Source organism: Pristis pectinata, chromosome 29 (assembly GCF_009764475.1).
Source record: "Pristis pectinata isolate sPriPec2 chromosome 29, sPriPec2.1.pri, whole genome shotgun sequence".
Taxonomy (NCBI): Eukaryota; Metazoa; Chordata; class Chondrichthyes; order Rhinopristiformes; family Pristidae; genus Pristis; species Pristis pectinata.
Window position 1 is genome coordinate 1,321,398 of NC_067433.1, and position 22,512 is coordinate 1,343,909.

General features: G+C 47.4%; 1 protein-coding gene across 1 annotated transcript in view; it reads right to left on the reverse strand.

Moving 5' to 3' along the window:
- Positions 1–22,512, reverse strand: part of LOC127584328 (docking protein 2-like) — a 52,890-nt gene that overhangs the window by 14,672 nt on the left and 15,706 nt on the right. Inside the window, exons 2-3 of the mRNA XM_052041032.1 lie at positions 17,958–18,257; positions 14,641–14,758 (exon numbers count right to left, since the gene is read on the reverse strand). Coding sequence (XP_051896992.1) covers positions 14,641–14,758; positions 17,958–18,257 — 418 coding nt within the window. The remainder of the gene's footprint in view (positions 1–14,640; positions 14,759–17,957; positions 18,258–22,512) is intronic.

Here is a 22,512-nt window from a genome sequence, read left to right on the forward strand (position 1 = left end):
TCAACTGGACCATATAACACATTCTTGACTCTTACCATCATGTATAGAGTTGCTGGGATCAAATTTTAATCAGGAACCTTCCATGCTATTGGAAAAGTTGATCATGAACAATACTTGTGACAATAGGAGAGATAGGGAGATATCGTAGGGCAATGGGCATAGGAGAGGTAATATCTCTGATCAAGATGCATTTGGATCTTTTATATTCACCTTAAAGATCAGACAGATTCTTGATTCAGATGAGACATTGAAATATGGTCTTTACAATAATGCAGCCTCCCGCAGTACTGCGCTGGAGCCAAGACCCACAGTACTGCGCTGGAGCCAAGACCCGCAGTACTGCGCTGGAGCCAAGATTTTTGTACTCTTGGCTCTGGAATGGGACTTGAACCCACCTCAGAGGTGAGAGTGCACACAGCTAACAGAAGGCTTACACCTACACTGCGGTGTTACCTCTGTGAGTTAGAGTGAAAGAGGATTCCTTCCACATTGGACGGTGAACTATCCCACCTCTCATCTTATCCATTTGACCAGGCCCTCAGGAGACACAAGAGATGGCACGTGCTGGAATTGGAGCAACAAATAAACGGTGGGAAGAACTCAGCAGGTGAAGCAGCATCTGAGGAGGCAAAGGGATGATTGATATTTTGGGTTGAGATCATGCACCAGGTCTCAACCTGAAACATCGACCTTCACCTTACCTCCACAGACACTGCTTGACCCACAGAGTGCCTCCAGCTGTTTATTGTTTGACCAGTTCTTACCCTATCCTCATATAGTTTGCTGTGGGAACGCTGAGGTTGGGGAGGAACCGGGAAGACAGAGGGGCCTCAGGTTAACTCACTTCTGAAAGGCAGCACCTCCCTGAGATCTCCTGCTCCTGCTCTTCCTGCTCCCACTGTGGATTCATGTGGAGGTGAATTGGAGTTGGTCACTGTGGTAACGTAGGCACTGAGGCAGCTTATTTTATGCACAGCAAGCAAAAACCATCTGACTGTCAGGTCTATTGATTTAATTGAGGACTTTACTCATATGTTCTCTCTGTAGAGGTAAGTAAGGAAAGGAAAGAACAGGTGAGCCCAGAGAAGGAGGGAGAAGGAGAGGAAAATTAGAACCAAATATCTTGCTGTTTTACTGCACGACAATGATCACCAGTGTTCTGGGAGCCCTGTTTGTAACATGCCCACCTGATCTGTGCTTGACTCTGGTGTACGATGAACCACAGCCGTTGGAGAGAGGGACAATGGTAAGACACTGCTGCAGCTATTGTTCTGCTCTTTGCTGCCGGTCTCATGTGTTGGAATTAACCTCATGTGGAAGTTCTGCTTTCTGCTTTCTGCTCTTGATGGGCCTGGTCTGAAACCTCAGCGCACAGGAAGGATACTTGTCTATGTGTGTTGTTTCAAAAAGGAAGTATGTGAGATCTTATCAACAATACAATAGGCATGGCAGGCTCACACTTACAGCAAGATCAGGCATCTCGGAAAAATAAGTCTTCTAGAAAATATGAAGCCAATTGCAACTTTTTGACTAGCAGAGATCCCTTGATGTAAATTAATTGTTTTGATCAAGGCAAAGAAAAGTTGATGGACGTTATTGTAAAGAAGAGCAGGGGATTTCTCTGGTGCTGAGGTCAACATTCATACCCATCATACCTCAGTAACATTATCTCATCGTTATCTCATACATGGAGTGCAAGCTTCAGTTGGGCCGGCGGGCCTGCTTCCCCATTGGCCAGCGGGCCTACTTCCCCATTGGCCGGAGGGCCTGCTTCCCCATTGGCCAGCAGGCCTGCTTCCCCATTGGTCGGAGGGCCTGCTTCCCCATTGGTCAGAGGGCCTGTTTTCCCCATTGGTCGGAGGGCCTGTTTTCCCCGTTGGCCGAGGGCCTGTTTCCATGCAGTATTGGTAACGGGCAGATGTGATTGGTTCAGAGGTTGTAGCTGTACTTCAGGAGTACTTCACTGCTGGAAAACACTCTGGAATTTTACGTGTGATAAACGTGACCCTGTTACCTACCTGTCCTGCCTCAGGTAGGTGTGATACACCTGGGTCACTCATGTCCCTCACTCCAACAGCTGTGGTTCATCGCACACCAGAGTCAAGCACAGATCAGGTGGGCATGTTACAGACAGGGCTCCCAGAACACTGGTGATCATTGTCGTGCAATAAAACAGCAAGATATTTGGTTCTAATTTTCCCCTCCCTCTCCCTCCTTCTCTGGGCTCACCTGTTCTTTCCTTTCCTTACTTACCTCTACAGAGAGAACATATGAGTAAAGTCCTCAATTAAATCAATAGACCTGACAGTCAGATGACTTTTGCTTGTGGGAGCTTGCTGTGCATCAAATGCTGACTCAGTGCCTACATTACCACGGTGACCAACAGCCTCCCTAATCCACCTCCACATGAATCCACAGTGGGAGCAGGAAGAGCAGGAGCAGGAGATCTCAGGGAGGTGCTGCCTTTCAGAAGTGAGTTAACTTGAGGCCCCTCTGTCTTCCCGGTTCTTCCCCAACCTCAGTGTTCCCACAGTAGGAATGTTGTTCTGCTGGAACAGTGGTGGTCGATCTGCTCACAGCAGGCATCCAAAGTAAACAGATAATGCGTTTTACTGATGTGGGTGAAATATGTATTAGCCTCAGGGAAAGCTCCCTCCTTCCTAAAGGTCACTGTAACCTTTCACATTCACCAACAAAAGATCGGGCTTACTTTAACATCCAACAGTAACTATTACTGAGGATTTTCCCCTCCCACAGTGTGACCCTCCCTCAGTACCTCCCCTCCCACAGTGTGACACTCCCTCGGTACTTCCCCCCTCGGTACTGCCCCCTCCCTCGGTACCACCCCTCCCAGAGGACTGCCCCTCCCTCAGTACCGCCCCTCCCAGTGTGACCCTCCCTCAGTACTGCCCCTCCCTCAGTACCGCCCTTCCCACAGTGTGAGCCTCCCACAGTACTGCCCCCCCCCCTCAGTACTGCCCCTCCCTTAGTACTGCACTGAATGGCAGAGCCTGGGTTTGCTGAACTCAGTCCCAGTCCGTGGCTGGAACGCACGACCTGCTGACTCAGATACTCCACCTTCCTGGCTGTGGCTGATACCTCGACCTTACCTGAAGTGCAGATATCCTATTAGCACACTTTTGGGATGCCTGCCTCAAAAATGAAACAAACTAGCTGGCACTTTCTGACTTCAGATTTAATTAATGAAGCTACATTCATCTTCTGGTCTGTCTCCCAGCCTACAGATGTGTGTATATGTTTTTAGGACACAAGTGTGCTAATACTTGACAAAGTGTGACTTTCCCCCACCACTGTGGTCAGTGTCGACACTAACCCCTCCGGGGATCTGGTGCTGTGCACAGAATGTTGAGATGCTGTTGAGAGTTTGACACGGGCCGTGAGCAGGAAACTGAGTAAGCCGCTTTGATAAAAGCCTTTTCCATGACGTAAATGACTGTCTCTGTGTGCAGGAGGTTGCTTGCTACAGCTGGGACACGCGCAGGTCGTGGTGAAGCCTCTCCACCTCCCCGTGCACACATTGCTTCTGCCCAGGTAGGACAAAGCCCAAAGTACAGATTCCACCCCTCAGCCAGACTTTGGTGGGAACAGCAGCTTCTGGAGTCTTCCTGTGCACATCACCCCCGTGCATTCACAACCAACCTCGACCCAGCATGATTATTCAAACTGCAACATGATTCAAATAAAGGAAAGAGTTACGCTTCTATAGCTCCTTTCACATCCCTTTCAGGCCTCAAAGTGTCACATAGAAAGGGAAGTGCTTCTGAAGTGGTGTTCTTGTTGCAAAGGGGGAAACGTATCAGCTCCTCGATGCCCAACTCAGGCACAATCCCAAGGATTGAAAGGACCCCAAGGGTTAAGTGGCCTCTGCTTTACGACACAATGACAGCTCCGCTGTGATTGGCTGCTGCGTTTGCCCACACTCAGCATCAGAGTAAGGGGCAAAGTGATGTTGAGGGATGTTTCAGAGGGTGGGAATGGGTGTCCAGGGAAGGGCTGTTGGTCTTGGTCTCCGTCAGATGTATGTGGTTTGTAGTCAATAAAAGGATAGTAATGATTGTCTGTATCTTCGCCCTCCCACTGCACCATCTCCACCCTCAAACATCTCTTCCTCTCCAATAAAATCAACACAGGCTGGCCCCTCAGGATTTGGGCATTCAAGAGGAAACAGTTCTCCCTCAAACCCTAGCATCCTCTGGGCCACTGAATCAGTCCAAATTCTGTATGAATTTTGCTCAGGGATTCATGGAGTCATAGAGCCATACAGCACAGAAACAGGCCCTTCAGCCCAACTGGTCCATGCCGACCAGTATTCCCATCTAAGCTGGTCCCATTTACCTGTGTTTTGCCCACGTCCCTCTAAACCTTTCCTATCCAAGTGCCTGTCCAAGGGATTGCCCCATGCCTGTTGAAGAACGTTATTCAGTTCCATCTGAGTTCAGAGGCATGGCTCCGGGAACATCAGTGACACCAAGGCCCAAGGCATGCTGCATCACTGGTGGACCTTGCGCGCAGGAAGGTTTTCCTACGCCTGCTCTGTCATTGGCAGATCCAACCGTCTCAGAGGAGAGAGAAGCCCAGGGGAAGGGCTAATCACTGGCTTGGGTTTGATGGCAGGAATGAGGGGTTTCAGGGGCAGAGTTATCAGTGGATGGGATGGGGAGGATCCAAGCAGAACTGTTAATCATTTTGGGAGTCGGTGTTCAGGGTGGGGGTACCAGATCAGGGATAGATCAGTGGGTGAGATTTGGGGGTCAGTCAGGGGTTACAAGCCGGCTGGGTTGTCGGCACAGATTGCTTCCCCATGGGGGCAGCTGAGGGCCTGAGGGAGATTATAATAAATATGTTCCCTCAAAGGGACCTACGTGAGGTGAGATCCCAGCACTGATCTCCAAGGGTTGAGAGTTCCCCTACAAGGACCCGTTATTAAGGATGGAGTAGGCCCCACAAGCACCGTGCAAGCAGAAGTGAGGAGTGGGGTCCAGGCGTGCATTGTCCACCTGTGGAGCTAGAGGGGAGATCCAGTGCTTTGTGGAACAACCCCAATCTCACCAAACTCTGAGTCCTGCATTTTCCGCCAGTTTCACATTCCACTGTAACTGAATCATGCTGCTCATCAGACATGGCATTCCCTGATTCAGGTTTGAGGAACCTTTACAGAATGTTCTGAGGCTTCAGAGCCAGTGAGCGTTGGGGGGGGGGGGGGGGGGGGGGGGGGGGGGGGGGCGGTCACTGATGCAATGCAGAAGTTGTGGGTTCAAGCCCTGACTGCAGATAAAGTCTACAACACATTGGCAGGAGAAAGCACACCTATTTTAACCCTGTCTCTTGCTTGAATATTTAGGAGTCAAATATAGAAAGAAAGAATATTTCAGGGACCTTGTTATCGTGAGCCAAATTTCCTTCCTCAGAGGACAAGAAGATTATTGTTCAAACATCAAACAAACTGCTGGAGGAACTCAGTGGGTCAGGCAGCATCTGTGGAGGGAAATGGACAGTCGATGTTTCAGGTTGAGACCCTTCATCTTGTCTTCGTCTCAACCCAAAATGGCAATTGTCCACTTCCCCCCACGGATGCTGCCTGACCTGCTGAGTTCCTCCAGCAGACTGTTTGTTGCTCCAGATTCCTGTGTCTACATTCTCTTGTCTCCTGTTATTGTGTGACGTTGGAGGTGTTTAAGTTTGTTAGAGGATTTACTGAGGGGGAAGTTATTGCATCACGTTGGGGGATAGAGTATCCAGGAGGGAATTCATGATGACATCACACGGAGGGAAGGGGGAATCCAGAACTTTTCCCCAGAAAGCTGCTGAGGCCTGAGCAGTTTAAAACTGAGCATGATGGATTTTTTCTGGATAAGATTACAAGGATATGGTCCAGGAGAGGTAGATAAAGTTAACGTGGACATTAACCTTGACCCAGATGGAGAGAGGAACAGCACTGAGCAGCTGATGCCTCCCCGCTTCCTGTGTAACGTGTGTGAGGGGATGGATGTATTTGTGTGTACAGGCTCGAGGGGCTGAATGGCCTTCCTGTGTTCCAAGCCTAGAGTCAGACAGTATGGAAAGAGGCCCTTCAGCCCACTGCATCCATGCCTGTGGTCAAACACTCACCCATACTAACCTTATTTCACTATCAGCTCTGTACCCTTCCCAATACCCTGCCACCCACCCACACGATCTACAGCACGACTGTGGGACATGGGAGGAAACCGGACCACCCAGGGGAGACCGACCCGGTCACAGGGAGACGTGCAAACTCCACACAGACAGCACCGGAGGTCAGGATTGACCCTGGGTCTCTGGTCAGGCAGTAGCGCTACCCGCTGCGCCACTCTGTCCTTGTCTGCTTGTACTTCTTAGCTGTGAAGACGCCCCGGCATCACCCACACCGTGTTTGTTGTGGACTCTCAGAAGCTGCATTAAGTTCGCCTGTTTGTTCAGAAACTGATGGGATGGGATGTAACATTGGTTACTGCTTTAGGTTAACCCCGCTGAAGACAATCTCACCAACTCCAGGAGCCTGTCACTGGTCTGGGTAAACACAGTTCCCATTCTTGCCTGTTGTACCCTCACCCCAGAGAGAACCAAAGATGGTTTGCAAAGTGTTCAAACCCACTCCCAAACAATACCCCCTTGTGGTATGGAGCGCTGCCTGTTCATTGGCCACACTGCCATCATAATTCCGTACCAGAGCTACAAGCCTTCTGCAACCTTATATCAACCCCAGCACCTGAGAGTTCAACATTTTATTTCTGTCTAAATCTCCCAAATGAATAAGAAACAGAATGTTCTTGTCCATCACTAGGGTCTATGGTCTTCTCCCCCTATCACAGTTCTAGCCCACAGAATCTATATCTTTCCTCCCACATCCTCCCTGTTTCTCACCTGTTCTGTTACTCTGCTGCACCTTCCCCAGATTGCAATCATGAGCCAGCAGCTAGCCACGGTTCTGCACCCAGGTCACTGTCCCTGCCCTCCCACGTCAGTCTGGTGAAAGTCAACACACACTTGATGATCAGCACCCTGTTCTTCACATTCAATCCTCATTTTATTTGTGAGCAAGATTTTAAAGAAAGAGAAAATCATGCATGTTGTCGTACCGTTCACAAGCTGAGAACACCAGTGTGCTCTGCAGCCAGCAAAGTAGATTTGAAGGATAGATATGGTCAGAGGTTTGAAGGGCAGATACACTTGTAGATTTAAGGGCAGATAATGTCGTAGATTTAAGGGGCAGATATCATTGGAGATTTGAAGGGTGGATACCCACTACCTCTGCACGTGCCCACGTCACGCTCCCGGTTGGGGACAAGGGGTCCTGGGTCAGGCTTGCAGATGCTGCTTCAATGAGTGAGCACCACTCGTCCCACCGTCCCGGTTACTGCCTGGGTCTACCTTGCACCATAAAGCCCAGCGGGTGCAGAGTGATCCTTGATCTGACCACTCCCACTCCATCTCAGAGTACAGCCATGAACACCCTCTCAGCTGATCAATATCAGTGCCTACCACAGCTCAAACACAGCAAGTGAGAATGGTGTGTTCCTCCTCACCCCTCTCCTAACACTCCACGGGTGGAGGGAAAGGTGGCCCAGACTGTGAACCTGGGCAGTGGTAATGTCTCTCCAGTCCTGGATGTAGATGTGTCATAGCGCAGGGTGGCGAGGTTGGACCTTCCTCCTTCCCCAACTGCTCGTTGTGTTTTACCTTCCCTGCCCATTTTCTGAGCTAACTTGGCTTTTTCTCAGGGAACACGTTCAGGACTCACGTTCCCTGCCCTCCCTCTACACTGAGACCTCAGATTGGTGGCAATTTCCCATAAAACGTGGAGGACAGTTTCTCACACCACACGCCCTTGTCGACAGCACGCCAAGCTCTGTCACTCTTTCCATATAGAAAACGCTGCACAGTAAGAAGTGAAATGCTTATCTAGACTGTTAGCCAGAACAAGATCCCTATCTGATTTCTATTTTGAGAGTGTACTCTTGCTCAAAGTAGAGCAAATACATTGCTGTGTGTTGTTGAAAATTCCAGACAGCCATGAGGAAGTCTCTGGGGAGGGGCTGGTCCAAAAGTGACCACTCTTCACTTCCAATCCCATTGGTGGAGGGTTTCCTTGGAGATGAGAGTCTTCCAGTAGCAGGAGGGACATCAGGCAACAGGGTTGATGATGTTGAGGGTGGACCACAAGACTGGTTAACTTAACTCTCAGGTTAAGGATAGCTCTGGCAAGGCCTCCATTTGTTCCCCATTCCTGCTGGCAGGGGAGAATGGTACAGGGCTGGTGGGTTTGAAGCTATGAGTGTTCCTCCAAGATTCTTTAGAGGACAGATAAGAGTCAACCTCACTGGTCCAGGACTGTAGTCACACATCAACCAAGCAGGACACAGCCTCATAGTCGTTATTGATAGACCTTCAAACAATATCTAAACTCACAAACCACCGAGGTCGGATTTAAAATCATGATCTGTGGATTATTGCTTGCCGGTGTCACCAGTAGTAGCCTAGAAGTTTAGCTCCTGCACAAGTGGTGGGGGAGGAAAATATTACAAACTATGCAAAAGGCCAAGAAAGCTCACCAGTGCCTCTACTTCCTTAAGAGGCTAAAGAAGTTTGGCATGTCCCCTTTGACCCTCGCCAATTTTTATCAATGCACCATAGAAAGCATCCTATCCAGATGCATCACAGCTTGGTACAGCAACTGCTATGCCCGTGATCACAAGAAACTACAGAGAGTTGTGGACACAGCCCAGCACATCACGGAAATCAACCTCCCCTCCCTGGGGTCTGTCTACACTTCTCGCTGCCTCAGTAAAGCAGCCAACATAATCAAAGACCCCACTAACCCCGGACATTCTCTCTTCTCCCCCCTTCCATCAGGCAGTATATAAAAAGGCCTGAAAGCACATGCCACCAGGCTCAAGGACAGCTTCTATCCTGCTGTTATAAGACTATTGAACGGTTCCCTAGTACAATAAGATGGACTCTTGACCTCACAATCTACCTTGTTATGACTTTACACCTTATTGTCTGCCTGCACTGCATTTTCTCTATAACTGTGACACTTTATTCTGCATTCTGTTATTGTTTTCCCTTGTACTACCTCAATGCACTGTATGGATCTGTATGGATGGGAGGCAAAACAAAGTGTTTCATTGTGCCTGGGTAGATGTGACAAAAATGAACCAATTTACCCCAGGAGCTTAAGTTGACAGTACTCCTGTCAGAGATAGGGATAAGGAAACTGATCAACATCCCATCCAAACCAAGGTGTCACCAAGAAGAGAAATAAAGAACCAAGGGATAGGAGCAGGTTAGTCAGCCATCCAGCTAGCGCTGCTCTTCAAGGTCATGACTGATCTACGTCAGCACAATTTACCAACACTATTCCCATAACTCCTGATTCCCAGTCTGTGTCTGGAAGGAAGATAATGTCTGACCCCACCGAGGACCACCAGGACATTATGTCCTGAACCATCACTGACCTCATCACCTCGGGAGATCTTCCGCGCCCCCACCCCCCCCCCCCCCCCCCCCCCCCCCCCACAGCTGCCAACATGATAGTTCTGCAACCTAGGACTGCCTGCTTCTACTTCCTCCCCAAAATGCACAGGAAGGACTGTCCCGGCAGACTTGTTGTCTCCACATGCTCTTGCCCCACAGAGCTCGTATCCCCGTACCAGGACACTATCCTGTCCCCCCCGGTCCAATCCCTTCCCACCTACATCTGTGACTCATCACACGCTCTCCAACTCTTCCATAGCTTTAAGTTCTCCGGCACACACAACCTCATCTTCACCATGGACGTCCAGTCCCTATATACCCCCATTCCCCATCATGACAGCCTCACCGCCCTCTGCTTCTTTCTTGACCAGACACAGAACCAGTCCCCTTCCACTAACACTCCTCCACCTGGCTGAACTTGTCGTCACCCTAAACTACTTCACTTTAGATTCCTCTCACTTTCTTACAGACCAAGGGCACAGCTATGGGCACTCGCATGGCCCCAGCTATGTCTGCCTCTTGATGGCTACATTGAACAGTCTCTGTTCCAAGCCCACTCCAGCCCCATTCCTCAACTCTTTCTCCATTATGTCGACGACTGCATGGGTGCCACCTCTTGTACCCGTGCAGAACTCGACAGTTTCATAAATTTCACCACAAATTTTCACCCCGCTCTCCAATTCACTTGGACCATCTCTGACCCCTCTCTCTCCTTCCTTTCCATCTCCATCTCAGGAGATTCCTTATTCACTGACATCTTCTACAAACCCACTGACGCCCACAGCTACCTTAATTACAGCTCCTCCCACCCTGCCTCTTGCATGGACGCCATCCCTTTTTCTCAATTTTTCCACCTCCGCCGCATCTGCTTCCATGATGAGGCTTTCCACTCCGGGACATCCGAGATGTCCAACTTCTTTTCTAACCGTGGCTTCCCCCCGACTGTGGTCGAGAGAGCTCGCACCCATATCTCTGCCATTTCCCGCACCTCTGCTCTCACCCCCACCCCTCCCAGACTCAACAGGGATAGGGTCCCCCTTGTCCTCACATTTCATCCCACCAGCCTACGTATCCAACATATTCTCTGCCATTTCCGCCATCTCCGACGTGACCCCATCACCAAGCATAACTTCCCCTCCCCACCCCTTTCGCAGGGACTGCTCTCTCCGCAACTCCCTAGTTCACTCCTCCTCTGCTCCCCCATCCATCCCGCTTCCACCCCGGGAACTTTCCACTGCCCCCGCCATGGGTGCAACACCTGCCCCTGAACCACCTCCATCCAGGGACCCAAGCAGTCTTTTCAGGTGAGACACAGATGCACCTCCCTTAATATCATCTACTGCATTCGGTGCTCCAAGTGTGGTCTCCTCTATATTGTTGATACCAAGCACAGACTAGGTATCACTTTCTCTTACCTGCATCTATCCATCACCACCTTGTGCCCACCCCGCCTCCCCTCTTTTGTCCACCTATCACTGCTCTGCTTTTCCCTCCTGTATATTGGGCTTCCCCTTTTCCTATCTTCAGTCCTGAAGAAGGGTCCTGACCCGAAACATTGACCGCCTGCTTTTCTCCACGGATGCTACCTGGCCTGCTGAGTTCCTCCAGCATCGTAGTGTTTTTCATCTAGATTCCAGCATCTGCAGTCCTTTATTTCTCTAGATAATGTCTGATCCTCCACAGCTCTCCAGGGTAGAGAACTCCAACGATTCACTCCCCTCTGAGTGAAGAAATTTCTTCTCATCTCAGTCCTGAACAGCCTCACCTTGCTCCTAGTGGCCTCAGCCAGGAGGTAACACTTGCTCTGCATCTAACCTGTCATCCTTTCTTAGATGTGGAGACTCCTGGACAAAGGTCCAGGCATTGGCAGTGGGCAGGAAGAGGTTCTGCACTCTGTGTACAGTGAAGGACAGGAACCCTTTTATCATTGGTAGCAGTCTGGTGTTATACCAGGGCTCAGAATTAAAATGATGTCTGAGTCACAATAACGCTATCAAAGACATCAGTGCTCTATACATTTGTTTGGGTAACTAAAAAAAAAAGCTATTTCCACTCCAGTATGAGTCAGTTTTACTTTTAACTGAAAGAATTGGGCTAGTGCCAAAACGAGGTGACAGTGGGAGCATCGCTGACACACAAAGTCACCACTTTACAAGAAAAAGCAAACACAAAAGAATTTTCATTTTCTCAAAGTGTTTTACAACCTGAGGACTTCTGAAAGAGCTTTCCGACCAGTGAGATGCTTTTGAAGTGTAATTACTGATGGAACAGGTGGGTGGGTAATTTGGGAGGTGTGCGCTCCTTGCACTGTTGGTGCAGAACCTCTGTGTGCTCTTGGTGCATGGTCTCGGGGTTCTCAGTAACATCTCCATGGGCCACAGATTCCCAAGAGCCAAGGGACTGTTGCATCTTTTCAAGGAGGCTTTGTGCATGAAGTTGAATCAGCCAATCTATGCACACCACAATCTCACAAACAGTGGATAATCTTAAATATTGTTCCGAGCGCATTGAGGAAAACTCCATGTTCTGCTACAAGTAGTCCCATGGAATATTTTTGTGTAGCCAACAGAACAGACAAGGCCTCAGTCTCCCTCGATATCTGGCACCCTCGACAGTGCATCAGTCCCTCAGTACACATCAGAAGTATCTGCCTGTACTTTGTGGGATTTCATGGCAGTGCTGCCACTGAGCCTTGGCTTCGTGCAGTTCCTCTTGACAGTTCACAAGGATTTAGCATCTTATAAATGCCCTACTAATGATGCCAGAGCAGGACACTTTAATGTTCATATTTAATATTGACAGCAGAATGATGGAGCAAGGTAAAAACTGAAAAGCTCATCTTTATCTCAACTGTCCTGTAACAACATTGTTGTCCCCGTTTGGACATTTTCTATCTGCAGTCCCACATTTCCACTTCCTTTCACATGAAGAACTACTTCCTACCTTCACTCTGAAGGGCCTTGAACTAAATGTACGGTTGTGTACTTGGGCTACAAGCTGTATTTCTGTGTAATGCCTAATCACACACTGATGAGTCCAATCTGTCCTGCAACAATCAACAAAGATGCTTTTAATCCTTAACTGCTCAACTTTTCCTTCTGTCGACTCTTGCCACCTCCAGGTTCTGCCCCATGCCACAGGGTCTGCACCCGTCACCCTAGGAGCTGTGTCTTAGTTGGGTATGTAGATTTCACCCTACTGGTTCTAACAGTTGGTTGTAGTATGTAAAACCTCAGAATGCAGCACTGGGAATGACAGAGTTTTGAGATCATTGTTGTAACACAGAGAAGTGTTCTCACACAGTTAACAGTGCAGAAAAAATCCATGGAAGAGTGAGTTGTGATGAAAAGCTCTTCAGAAAAGGAGTGGGATGTATCCGATAGTGGGACTTCCACCCTGCACCTGGGAGAAGTGCTCCTTTAGTAACTCCTTAACCTCATATTGTGAGCATCAACCTGTTCCTTAGCTGGTTCCGCCAAAGTGCAGTGGGAGCACAGTTCCACGTCTCGATCAGCGGCTCGTGGGTTCAGCTCCTGACACAGAGATTTGGCCACACGATCCGGGTTACTTCTCCCATGGAGCACTGACGGTTGCTGCAGCATCACAGGTGCTGCCTCTGGGATTAACTGTTGAACTGAGGCTTGCAGGAGAGTGGAGATCACATGATGCTGTTAGCAGTCAGACAATTCTCCCCACTTCCCTGGCCAAGAGTTATTCCTCAACACTAAATCAGATTACCAGGTGGCGGGAGCCTGCTGTGCACATTTGGATGCTGCACTTCTCACTTTCCCAAAGATGTGAAAGGAGCTATGCAAATTCAAGTCTTTCATTCTTGTGCCAGTAACAAGCAGTCAGTACAGACAGATGCACCCAGTCACCAGAGACACAAGGTAGGAAACGCAGGAAGGCATTTAACATTGTGGGTCCAACCTACTGAGCTACTGTCACACAGCAGTTAACACCAATGTGTCAGGGAAGAATCTCAAATTGCTGCAACTTACAGTCACTAGAAAATGAAATATGCCAATCGGGGCCTTTAAGAGCGAGGTGTGCTGACAGGCTCTTTGAAATAGGAGGGGGTCTCATCCTGGGATGTGTGTCCTTTGGTAATTCCTCAATCTCCAATTGTGAGCATTAACCCTTCCCATTGCTGCGTGCCCCAAAATACAATCCATATCTCGGTAACAACTCTGCTTTCTTGTGGCTGGTAGTCCATCAAAAGGAATCCCATTGACATAACCTGGGCCTCCATTGTGCATGTTTGCCCTACACCCCTGACCTTTCTGAACAGACTTCCCCTCCCTTATCAACCACTGCCTGACTGTTTATCCATCCACAACACACCAATACCAAGTCAAGAATAGCCAGTCTTCCAATGGTCTTCTGTGGACCAATGCTGGTAAAGTACTCTCAACCTCCATCACCAACCCGAACCATACCAAGCTGCACATCTCCCAGTGTGAACACTTCATGTGATAACACCACCAAGGAAGACCATTCAGCCCATTCCTTTCCAAAGGGGTTTGATGAGGTGTGATGTAACCTATATACCCAACGGGAAAGTTTAACCACAGGTTCCACACCAGAAAACACCTAGTGGTGACGGCAATGTTAGATGTTAACCATGTAACTCACTGTCCCTAACCCTGAATATCCAAACTGTGTCCATGGATTCATGAGGTCTGGCAATTTGGCTCACTCTGAAATAACATTTCTTGTTCTCCCAATTGAATGTTGTGGTCCTATAGGTTTTGGAGATGCTCTTTCTTAGTGTCGATGTCATAAACAGGGAGGAATGTACTGCAGAATGTCCAGTGTTATGTTGCACACAAACCTTCTCCCACCCCACTCCAGCTGACTCTCGGCACAGCTTCCTGTTCCTTTCTCTTTCATGCACATCCAGATTCTACCCAAATGTACCACAGTCAGTCACCCCAACCACAGCATGTGATAATGAGGTTCTGACACATTCTTAACTGGATTTTTTAGTGATGATCATATATTGACAGACACCTTGCTTCAGTCTCCTAACCACAAGTGAATACATCTCAATGCTTGCCCTTTTTGAATATTTATATAGAATTGTGCATGAACAGAAGAAAAATGGGAGAGAATCTCGCTTACCGGCCTTGTGAGTGCAGTACAATGCGTTCTCCTCCATTGTCACTAAGTTATTCTTTGCCTTCTTTGACCGCTGTGAACTATCACTCTTACTAAGCAATGGTCGATCACTCCAATACATCTAGAAGGGAAATAAGCACTGGTAAATTATATCAGCCTTTAACACAGAACAGTACAGTACAGCACAGGAACAGGCCCTTCCGCCCTTGTGCCGAACTAATTAAATGAGTAATTAAAAGCCTAACTAAACAAATCCCTTCTGCCTACACAAGGTCCATATCCCTCTATTCCCTGCACATCCAAGTGCCTATCTCAGAGCCTCTTAAACGCCTCTATCATACCTGCCTCCACCCCTGCCCCTGGCAGTGCATTCCAGACACCCACCACTCCCTGTGGAAAAAACTTGCCCCACACATCTGCTTTGAACTTACCCCTTCTCACCTTAAATGTACGCCCTCTAATATTAGACATTTCAACTCTGGGAAAAAGATACCGGCTGTCTACTCGATCTGTGCCTTTCATAATCTTATAAACCACTATCAGGTCTCCCCTCAGTCTCCGCTGCTCCAGAGAAAATAACCCAAGTTTGTCCAATCTTTCATTATAGCACATGCCCTCTAATCCAGACAGCATCCCTCTTCCACACCCTCTCTACAGCCTCCACATCCTTCCTACAACGGGGTGACCAGAATTGAACGCAGTACTCCAGATGTGGCCTAGCAAGAGTTTCATAAAGCTGCAACGTAATTTCTTGAGCTCAGTGCCTCGACTAGTAAAGGCAAGCATGGCATGCGCTCTTTACCACCCTATCATCCTGTGCAGCCACTTTCAGGAAGCTAGGGACTATGAATTGTGCATAACCTCTAGACCGGAGCAAGGAGATGGGGAGTTTTGAAAAAGGATCAGGTTGGAAATGGTGAGACTCTTTTTCTTTTAAATGATAACACAGGGAGGAAGAACATAGAGTATTGTGTAAAAGTTGCTCCAAAGATCATAGGACAAAAGGAATGTGATATTTCACCACATAGAGAGCGGCACACATGGTTGTGGGGGAGAGACGTTAGGAGGAGGTTTCAGAATGAGTTTAATACTTGGTCAATTTCAGAGCTGGAAACGACAAGCAAAGAGCAGTCAGACCTGACTCGTCACTCGTCCCTACTCAGTTCAGCACGAGCTGAGTACACAGAATGTCCGGCCCATTAACCTGCCTGGTCCACACTTTCCTCCTGACACACACTGCAGTCTCCTTGTATCTTTGCCTGGATCTCTGTCTTGGTCCAACTTTTATCCACACTGGAATAGGGAGCCTGAAGCCTCAATGGTAGTTCTGTTGTTCCTGCCCTAACAGCAGGGCAGAAAGTTGTCATCCAGATCTCCAACCTCTTCTCCACTCTTTGATTTAAAGAATACACCTCTATCATGTGACTACATATTTTTCACGTGCATATCTCCACAGCTTCCTGGGCACTGCTCCTTTTGTTTTCTATTGCAGCTACTGTTAGTTCCCAGTGTAATCAACCCATATCCCACAGCACTGCACACTAATGGCTAAAGTCTCTGGCTGCAACCTCGCCATTCCCTGTGGCAGTGATCCTAACAGCTCCACCAATGGGAAACTTAGAAATATTTGTGACAAGCAGCAATGGTAACTTGCAATTTTCTATCTCTGGATTAAAAAGTTCTTTGTCACTTTCTAAAATAGATATTGGTAACTGAAATAGATTATGACAACTTAAATTGTGAGGTTAGTGTGCGATGCTACTGGAAGATGCAACACAAAAGACCCTTCTGTGGTAGGTCTGTCAGCAGAGCACTCAGAGAGCTTGTACTGTAGTATCAGATCCTGGCTGTGCTGGGAACTAGAATTGGAATTGGTTTATTATTGTCACTTGTACCGAGGTACAGTGAAGAACACGTCTTGCATACCGATCGTACAGATCAATTCTTTACACAGCGCATCGAGGCAGTACAGGGTAAAACAATACAGAATGCAGACTAAAGTGTCACAACTACTGAGAAAGTGCAGTGCAGGCAGACAATAAGGTGCAAGCTCATAACAAGGTAAATTGTGAGGTCAAGAGTCCATCTTATCATACTAGGGGACCGTTCAATGGTCTTATAACAGCGGGATAGAAGCTGTCCTTGAGCCTGGTGGTACGTGCTTTCAGGCTTTTGTATCTTCTGCCTGATGGGAGAGGGGGAAGAAAGAATGTCCGGGATGGCTGGGTCTTTGAATATGCCGGCTGCTTTCCCGAGGTAGGGTAAGTGTGCCCCTGTGATTGGGAGGGTAGGAGTCTAGAGGCCCAAAGGTTCCAGGTTCACATTTCACTCCAGCGAATGAAGATGTTGACAATGAGAGAGTTGGTAGCTGCAGCTGGTAATGAGGGAGTGCTGCACTGTCAAAAGTGCTGTCTTCTAATGAGGTCAAACTGTCCACCCTCTCCAAGTGGTTGTGAATGACTCCATGGTACAACTTCCAAGGAAAGCAGTGGAGTTTTCCCTGGTGTGTGGTGGCTCGTGGTCACCCATCCACCAGCAATATAAAGTTTATTGGGTCATCATCTCATTGATGTTTATGGGAGCCTCACCTTGTGTAAAGACCTGCTGTGTAACGGGGACTACACTTCAGAAGTATTCATTGACTGTAGCATGTTTTGAGACATTCTGAGGATGTGACAGGCAATATAGAAATGCCAGTTTTTCTTTCATTTGCAACAACCAATCTGCTGGAGGAACTCAGTGGGTCAAGCAGTCTCTGTGCAGGGTTTCAACCCAAAATGTTGACAATTCCTTCCCCCCACAGATTCTGCTCGACACGCTGAGTTCCTCCAGCAGATTGTTTATTGCTCCAGATTGCAGATGACTTGTCTTTTTTTCATTTTCTCCATTGTTCTGTGACCCATTCTGCCTGTCCGCACCCAAAGCCAATTTCACTGGGGCTAATGGAACTCTCACTGGTGATCCAGATCTACATCAATGGCAACTTTCATTTCTATAAAATCTTTAAAGTCACAACAAAGCTGAAGGAGCTGCCCAATGACCCATGTCTATGTTTGTCACACATTGAGGTGTCACACAAGTCTAATTCGTCTGGTTACATCTACAAAACAGAAAATTAGAAAGTCTTGAGTGAAAGTGATAAATATAAGGATATCTGAAGGACCACTTCTGTTTGCAGTGAGCCAAATTGCCAGAGTTTCTTGCAGGGACAGGAAATCAGCTGAACATTAATAGCCAGCCATTGATGCACGTTAAGGCATGAGCAGCTACATGAAGAGATTACGCAGGCAGCTTCTGTTTTCATACTTTGCAGAACTTACTGGAAAGGCCATTTCACAGAGGCTCTGGCTCCAGTCATCGTACTCTGAGGACTCCACCGCAAAAACAAACAGTTTCTCTATTGTTTCCAGATGAAATGAACGGCATTCGCTGGGCAACTCTCGCCTGGGGCAATCTGTGATCCGAATACAGTCACTGAGCTTTATGATTTTTTTGTTCTCTGTCTTCTTGGTGCTTTGTCTTTCAGTCAGGCTCATACCCTCCTTAAATTCGAAATACTCCAGACGAGCAACGGAGCAAGTGCTCTCTCCGTAGAGCAGGACCCAAACCTTTTTCCATTTCTGTAGGGAAAGAGAGACGTAAAGTCAGGGAGGTACAGCACACAAACAGGCCCTTTGGCCCACTTCATCCATGCCGACCATTTTGCTCATGTACACTAATCCTGTTTGCCAGCATAAGGTCCATATCCTTTGGTGCCGTAAAAGGCAAGGCAAATGTCTCTTAAATGTAATGATTGTACCTGACTCCTCCGCCACTTGTGGCAGCACGTTCCAGGTATCAACCACTCTCTGAGTAAAAAAAACGTTCCCCTCAGATCCCCTTTAAAACTCCTCCCTCTCACCTTAAACCAACGCCCTCTTGTTTTTGATACGGGCGTACCATGGGGGAATGTTCTGACTGTCTACGATAGCAATGCCTCCCATAATTTTATAAACCTCCATCAGATCACCCCTCAGCCTCCTTCACTCCAGGGAAAATAAGTGGACTGAAACAACAGGTTACTATGGGAAGCAAGGGAGGAGATTGCTGGGGCCCCGGTAGAGAAGTTTGCATCTTCGTTAGCCACAGGCGAGGTACCAGAAGCCTGGAGGATGGCTATTGTACCTTCATTTAAGAAGGGCAGCAGGGATAAGTCAGGAACCTACAGGCCAGAGAGCCGTACACCAGCGGTAGGGAAATTATTGGAGAAAATTCTCAGGGATGTAAGTTCACTTGGAAAGGCAAGAGCTGATCAGGGACAGTCAGCATGGCTTTGTGTGGGGAAATCCTGTCCCACAAATTTGATTGAGTTTTTTGAGGAGGTGACTGAGAAGGCTGAAGGCAAAATGGCAGTTTTTGTTTATATGAACTTTAGTAAGGTGTTTGACAAGGCCCTGCATGGTAGGCTGGTCTAGAAAGCTAAGTAACAAGTATATTCTATGCCCCTTCATGGGTTAGGGTACAGAATATAAAAGTTGGGATATAATGTCGCAACTTTACAAAACACTAGTTAGACCAGTTGGAGTCCTGTGTGCAGTTCTGGTCTCCACACTACAGGAATGATGTGGTTGCACTGGAGAGAGCGCAGAGAAAATTCACCAGGATGTTAGAACAATTACAGAATGCTGGAAAAATTCAGTGGATCGAGCAGCATCTGTGGAGACAATAGGTGTAGGTCAACGTTTCAGGTTGAGACTTGAGACCCTCCGTGGGAGTCTTAATGCTGCATCTTGACCTGAAAAGTCAACTTACAGCTTTTGCCTCCACGGATTCTGCTGCACCTGCTGAGTTCTTCCAGTGATCTGTTTTTGTCCTGGATTCCAGCACCTGCAGTCTCTTGTGTCTTCACCAAGACATTGCCTGGGTTGGACAACTTTATTGGGGAGTGATTGGACAAGCTGGGCCTTTCCAAGTGAACTTACATCCCTGAGAATTTTCTCCAATAATTTCCCTACCGCTGGTGTACGGCTCTCTGGCCTGTAGTTTCCTGACTTATCCCTGCTGCCCTTCTTAAATAAAGGAACATTAGACATCCTCCAGGCTTCTGGTACCTCGCCTGTGGCTAACGAAGATGCAAACTTCTCGACTGGGGCCCCAGCAATCTCCTCCCTTGCTTCCCATAGTAACCTGTTGTTTCAATCCACATATTATCATTCATTCCAGGTCAATTCCATAGCACTGGAGAACGATTACAGTGCAGACAGAGGCTATTCTGCACCATTTTGCCTATGCCATTTCTTTCAAGTTATTCCAATGAATGGCTTTCTCTTTCCCCATGGACATACATATTTCAAAGTCAAGTTTATTGTCACATGCACAAGTGCATGTGTGCACAGGTGCAATGAAAAACTTACTTGCAGCAGCATCACAGGCACATGGCATCAGTTAAGCAGCAGTGACAAGAAAAATATAAATTAAACATACATTATACACAATTTTTACAAGAAATTAACACAAATAGATTAAAAAAAACAAACTCCATTGTAGTACAAGGTGGTCATAGTGCTGCTATACTGAGGTAATGATTAAGGCTGTGCAGGTAGGTTCAAGAACTGAATGGTTGAAGGGACGTCACTGTTCCTGAACCTGGTGGTGTGGGACTTGGTGAACATCTACCTTCTTCATTGCCGCTACACTTTTACCTCCAACACCTTAAAGAATGCTCTTTTCTTGTTTTCCTACTAAGTGGATGACCTCACATATTTCCACACAATTTTCCATCTACTGTTCTGATTACTCCTCTCTGAAGAGCCCTTAACCACCTGAAACTTTACCTTTCCTTATTACACGTTACTACCTCTCAAATCACCTGATCCATCCTTGGTTCCCCAATACGCTGATCTAGACAGACCCATCCTGTACATGCCATGAATTCATCCACCAAGCTATGATGGCTAATTTGTCTACATGTAGATCAGGTTCACGTTTATTGTTGCCGTGGGCACACACACAGGGTATAAATGCCATGAAAATTAGCTCCTTGCAGCAGCAGCACAGTACGTTGCAATATGAGGACAAATGTAAATTAGCATAAACTTAATTTAACATAAATTATACATAACTTACTGGTGTGCAGAATAAACAACAACACTAGTGCAAAACTGAGAGAGAGAAAAAACTATGATTGTCGAGTTATCCTTGTTACCGACGTCTCTATGCCCCACGTTTCCCCAGCTGTCTGGGGCCCATTGTCATCACTCAATGTTTTCCACCACTAGCTGGTTTTTAACTTCACCCAAACTGATTTTCTTTCTTGATTTTCTGAGTTCAGATCATTCCTCTCTGCTGTCTTTAATTCATTCTTAATTATTGGGACTATCCCTCTTCCTTTCCCATTTTGCCTCTTCCTTTCCCTGAAATACAGGGCAGGCACGGTAGTGTAGCAACTAGTGTAATGCTATTACAGCACCAGTGACCTGGGTTCAATTCCATCTGTAAATTTTCCCCGTGTCTGCGTGAGTTTCCTCTGGGTGCTCCAGTTTCCTCCCACTTTGCAAAGATGTACAGATTAGGAAGTTGTGGGCGTGCTATGCTGGCACCAGAAACGTGGCGACACTTGTAGGCTGCCCCCAGAACACTCTACACAAAGATACATTTCACTGTGTGTTTCAATGTACATGTGACTAATAAAGATCTTAATCTTAAATACTTAGTTCCTGATCTCAGAGTAACTGTGAACTGTTAATGCATTGGAATCTGTTCAGAGAAGATTTACTGGCCTAATATCTGAAATGGGAAGGTGGTCTTATGAGGAAAGGTTGAGTGGCCAGGCTTGCATCCACTGGAGCTGTAAGTCTAAGAGGGGATTGAAACTTGGCAGGGTGGGTGTGCTAAGGATGCCTCTCTCGTGGTAGAACCTAGAACTGGAAGTCACTGTTTTAAAATAGTGGTCACCCATTTAGGACAGAGGTGAACTGCATTTTTCCTCTCTGTGCTCATGAGTCTTTGGAACTGTCTCCTTCAAAGGCTGTGTGTGTGGCAGTTCTGTGGGGAAGAAGGGGGCAGTGTGAGGGACAGAAGTAGAACTGTGAGTGTTTGCTGCAAGTCCAGTTGGTGATCTATGACTGTGTATTTGAGATTATTTTAAACCCAAAGCATCCAGCAGATTTGTTCAGCTTCCGGATTTCATTCTGTGAAAGAAAGTTTAGGTTAAGCTTTTGTTATTTTTCTTTATTTCACTTGATATTCACTTTTCAGGTCTCAGGGATCATCATTCATACCCCACTCCACCTTGTGGAAGAGTCACTGAGTGGAGACCGATCCTGCAAGTGTCTCAGCAGGTTTGGGTGGCCACAGGATTAGTGTGAGGGCTGGTGTGGGTGGTGAGTCAGACTGAGAACGACCCGGTCAGAAGTAAACAGGGAAAGGCTGAACCAGGTCCCGTCAGTGAGCTATCTGCACTGGCCCTTCCACAGCACCTGGCTTACTTTCACAAATTGTTGAATCATTGTAAATTCACTAAAAACATGAATATAAAGTGAAATAAAGAAAAACAACAAAAACTTAGCCTAAACTTTCTTTCACAGAATGAAATCTGGAAGCCAAACAAATCCTGCTGGATGCTTTGGGTTTAAAATACTCTCAAATACACGGTTGTAGATCACCAACTGGACTTGCAGTAAACACTCACACTTCCATCCCCCACACTGTCCCCTTCTTCCCCACAGAACCGTCACACACACAGACTTTGAGGAAAAAGCCTCATGGCCAGCTCACAGCTGGCGAAGGCTCTCCCACTGATCCTCAGTGTCTCTGGGACTCAGAACATTTACAAACAGCTCAAACGGATTTCAGACAAAAACAGAAGAATGCTGTAAACGGCAGATAGAGTCATGG